Source organism: Apaloderma vittatum, unplaced genomic scaffold (genome assembly GCF_000703405.1).
Source record: "Apaloderma vittatum isolate BGI_N311 unplaced genomic scaffold, ASM70340v1 scaffold12856, whole genome shotgun sequence".
NCBI lineage: Eukaryota > Metazoa > Chordata > Aves > Trogoniformes > Trogonidae > Apaloderma > Apaloderma vittatum.
In genome coordinates, this window is record NW_009721377.1 from 3400 (window position 1) to 7450 (window position 4051).

The 4051-nt window shown below is 41.8% G+C and overlaps 1 protein-coding gene across 1 annotated transcript in view; it reads left to right on the top strand.

Moving 5' to 3' along the window:
• Positions 1 to 2515, top strand: part of MED21 (mediator complex subunit 21) — a gene marked incomplete at its 5' end in the record, with an annotated part of 5897 nt that extends 3382 nt beyond the window's left edge. Inside the window, one exon of the mRNA XM_009871365.1 lies at positions 2339 to 2515. Coding sequence (XP_009869667.1) covers positions 2339 to 2515 — 177 coding nt within the window. The remainder of the gene's footprint in view (positions 1 to 2338) is intronic.
• Between the last annotated feature and the right edge of the window lie 1536 nt (positions 2516 to 4051).

Here is a 4051-nt window from a genome sequence, read left to right on the forward strand (position 1 = left end):
TCATTTTCCTGGACTTGTGCAAGGCGTTTGACACTGTCCCACATGACATCCTTGTCTCTAAAATGGAGAGACACAGATTTGACAGACGGACCACTCGGTGAATAAAAAACTGCCTGGATGGTCGCATTCAAAGAGTCGTGGTCAATGGCTCAATGTCCACATGGAGACCAGTGACAAGCGGTGTGCCTCAGGGGTCTGTTCTGGGTCCAGTGCTGTTCAACATCCCTGTCAGCGACATGAATGCCGGCCTTGAGTGCACCCTCAGTAAGTTTGCCGACGACACCAAGCTGTGTGGTGCCGTGGACTCGCTTGAGGGAAGAGATGCCATCCAGAGGGACCTTGACAGGCTTGAGAAATGGGCCAGTGCAAACTGCCTGAGCTTCAACAAGTCAAAATGCAAGGTCCTGCACCTGGGTCAGGCCAATCCCAGGCACAAATACAAACTGGGCACAGAGTGGGTTGAGAGTAGCCCTGAAGAGAAGGATTTAGGGGTGTTGATAGATGAGAAGCTCAACATGAGCCGGCAGTGCGCTCATGCAGCCCAGAAGGCCAACCACATCCTGGGATGTATCAAGAGAAGCGTGGTCAGCAGGTCAAGAGAGGTGATTCTCCCCCTTTACTCTGCTCTTGTGAGACCCCACCTTGAATACTGCATCCAGTTCTGGTGCCCTCACCATAAGAGGGACATGGATCTGTTGGAGCAAGGATGCAAAGAGTGCTCTTTCACTGAGAACCCTGGAACTGCTTTAAGATCACCTGAAGGTTTTACACCTGGGTTGATAATGTGTAACTATTCAAACGCATTTTACAAAAGGCTAGAGGTGCCTGCTGGACTAAATACAAGTGACTTGACAGTGACATCACATTTGGTTTTAAACAGAGGAACTTAAATTTGGAAATGTTGCTACTTCCAGTAATTGCTGAACATACTAATTGGGCCCATTAATGCAAGCATAATTTCATGTAACTGCATATTTAATAGCTGAAGACAGCTTTCCTGCTGCAGACAAATTACAGGCTTCTTCCATGATTCAGCAGGGTGTGATCACAGTGCCAGCAGGTGCAGGGAGAGCAGGGTGCTCCAGAAAGAGGAGTCGGTTAGCTTCCCTTAGAGGTGATGCTCCTCTGATAAATGGAATCTCATTCCACAAGAATATCTGATCTTTTCTGTTCAGTGTGGTTTTGAGATAAGTTAGCTCAGCTTCCATCATGTAGTGATGCTAGTTTTGGGGATTTTTTCTGTTGTTTAATTTTGTGCAGTAATATAAAGACAAACACTCAGACATTCTTCAAAAAACTGTTTTAAGGTGCTTGAGCCACAGTATAGGTTTTGCTGAGGAGTGATAGATACTTGGCTAATAGAGATGTACTTAGGCCGATCTATATTTTTACTTCTTTTTATACTAAGGTTGTTTTGGTATACGTTTCAAATCTAAGGCTTGTCATCAATGATAAAATGGGCTGCTATGCTCATGCCCAACACAATTTACCTTTGGGTTCCCTTGTGGTGAAGTTGGCAGTATATATCCTGCTCAAATCTGTGGCTTTACCTGCAGTCAGCTATTTAACATCTGAGACTGAAGTAATTGAGCTGGATTGTAAATTTCAAAATTCTGCGTTTTGCCGTCTTACATATCGGACCCTTCCTCCAAGGGCTATCAAGTCCTTCAGGCATGTATTACCCTCACTAAAGGCATCAGCGTTGCAGAACTGAAGGTGAATATGTGGGTAGAATTTGCCAGTTAGTTTAAGCTTCTTAAAGACCTCTATAACTGCCTTAAAATACCTTTTCTGTTATCCGGTTAGAACAAGTTTTTGTAGTTGTGGTAATATTGGTAAATTTGGTAAATATTTTGAAGTAAAAATACTTTGAAGTCAAAATGTTTTATTTCACTGATTTTTTTTGTCTAACAAAAAGCAGTTTGGTTCTGAAACAAAATACTGAGGAAAGAATGTTAAATAATACAGTTTAATCTGAAATATACTATTTAATGGAAAGGTTTAAATTATGCTTAGATCTTTCTGAGCACCATTCAGTAAGGGAGTGGAGAGGGGGATAAATGCTCCCTTACCAAGAAAAGCTGTACTGAGCCAAGAGTTGTAGTATGAAAGAAGCTAACATCTCTTGTTTGGGGATGGAAGGTGTTGACTCTGTGAATATGCCCTGTTTCAGGCTGCAGCCTGTAACAAGTTGAAGTTGCTAGTATGCAATTCAGGGGCTAAAGAGAGAATCTTATTTTTCTAGGGAGCACTAACTGTTCTGTCACCGTCCTTTAGTAGCAAGGTCAATTTTGTATTATATTTGAAAATCCTTTCTTCTCTCCCTTTTATTTTAAAGGCTGCTAGTCTGTGTCGATTAGAAGAAGAAAATCATGAAGCAGCTGCCCGTCTGGAAGAGGTAGTTTATCGTGGGGATATGCTGCTGGAGAAGATCCAGAGTGCCCTGGCAGATATCGCTCAGTCCCAGCTGAAGACAAGGAGCGGCACGCACAGCCAGCCCCTGCCAGACTCGTAGCGCCGGGGCATAGCGTGCCCTGGCAAAACCCATCCGCAGCCAGTTGTGGGGGAACTCCGCTCTGTGCCCCTGGGGAGCTATAAGACCCAGCCCAGCTCTTGTGGGGCTCTGATCATTGGTAACAACGTCTTTTACCAAAGCTCAAACTGCAGGTTTTTGTATGAAAAATGCTTCTACTGTAGAATTGGTGGCTCTGTTCTTGAATTATGTGTCTTAACTTATGTTTCCTTGACTGGAAATGTTAATCTCCGAGCTTTCTTTTCTGCTCAGAAATATGTCTGAATTCAATCTGATTTGTTATCTTGATTACACAGGCCTTAGTCCCTAAAGGGAGTTCAGAAAGAAAATATATTAAGAGTAATTGTGTCGTTTGTTCCCTACTTGGAAACTTACGTTCTCGGTGTATTTTTTGTGAGACTCAGGCAAACCCACTTGAATTTGCTGGAGTTCCATGGAAACAGTGCTAGACAATGATATGACTACAGTGATGGCCATCTGTTTTAAATAATAAAAATGTTAATTAAACATTTGTATTACTACTTGGCTGGTTTACCAGCCTTTACAGAGCATGTAAAGGGATAAATAAACTCTAATGTTTGCAGAATAAGTTTTTAGCATATCATTTAAAAAAAAAATAAATCTGCATATATCTGATAAGGGCATTTATTATTGTTTGTAATTCACAAATGGGTCTTTGGCTCTATTATTGCCACTGACATGCTTACTCTTCCTTGCTTGGGCCTTTTCTTTGCTTCTGCTGACATTCTGCATTCTCATGGCAACTGGTGAATGCATCTAAGACAGCAATGAGGAAGCACTGGATGACTGGGAAGAAATTAGCAGTGAGGAAATTGAAAATAACTTATTATGTAATGTTTTTCAGTGTAAGCAGTGGCTGCCACTTGAGTGCTGTGATCATAAGCAAGAGGCCTGTCCTCAACGTGCTGCAGAGAGTTTTTTGTTTTTATCTTCACACACTGAGTCACTGAATAATTTTTTGCTGTTTGTCATACAACTATAGAAATGACAGCATCTTTCTTTATATTTTAAAAAAAAAAAGGAACCACCAGATAATGTGGGGTTCAATGCATGAACTTGGAGTTTTGCTGTTAGTCATTTTCTATATTTTTGAGTTAGCAGCATTGCATTATTGTAGGATGCTGTTTATTGCAATGCAGTATCTGCTCATTTCCTGATCAGAACTACTTCTTTATATTTGGTATACTGTCATTTAACCAGAGGTATAAGCTCCCTACTAAGTGTGTTTGGCTTTTCAGTGCTTTACCTGTGTCTACTTTAGCCTGTTCCAGTGCTTATCAATTCTTTCTGTGAAGAACATTTCCTAATATACAATCTAAACCTCCCCTGGCACACCTTAAGGCCATTTCCTCTTTTTCTATCGCTTGTTTCATGGGAGAAGAGATGGACCCCCACCTCCCTACAACCTCCTTTCAGGTAGTTGTAGAGAATGGTAAGGTCTCCCCTCAGCCTCCTTTTCTCCAGGCTAAACAACTCCAGTTCGCTCAGCTGCTCCTT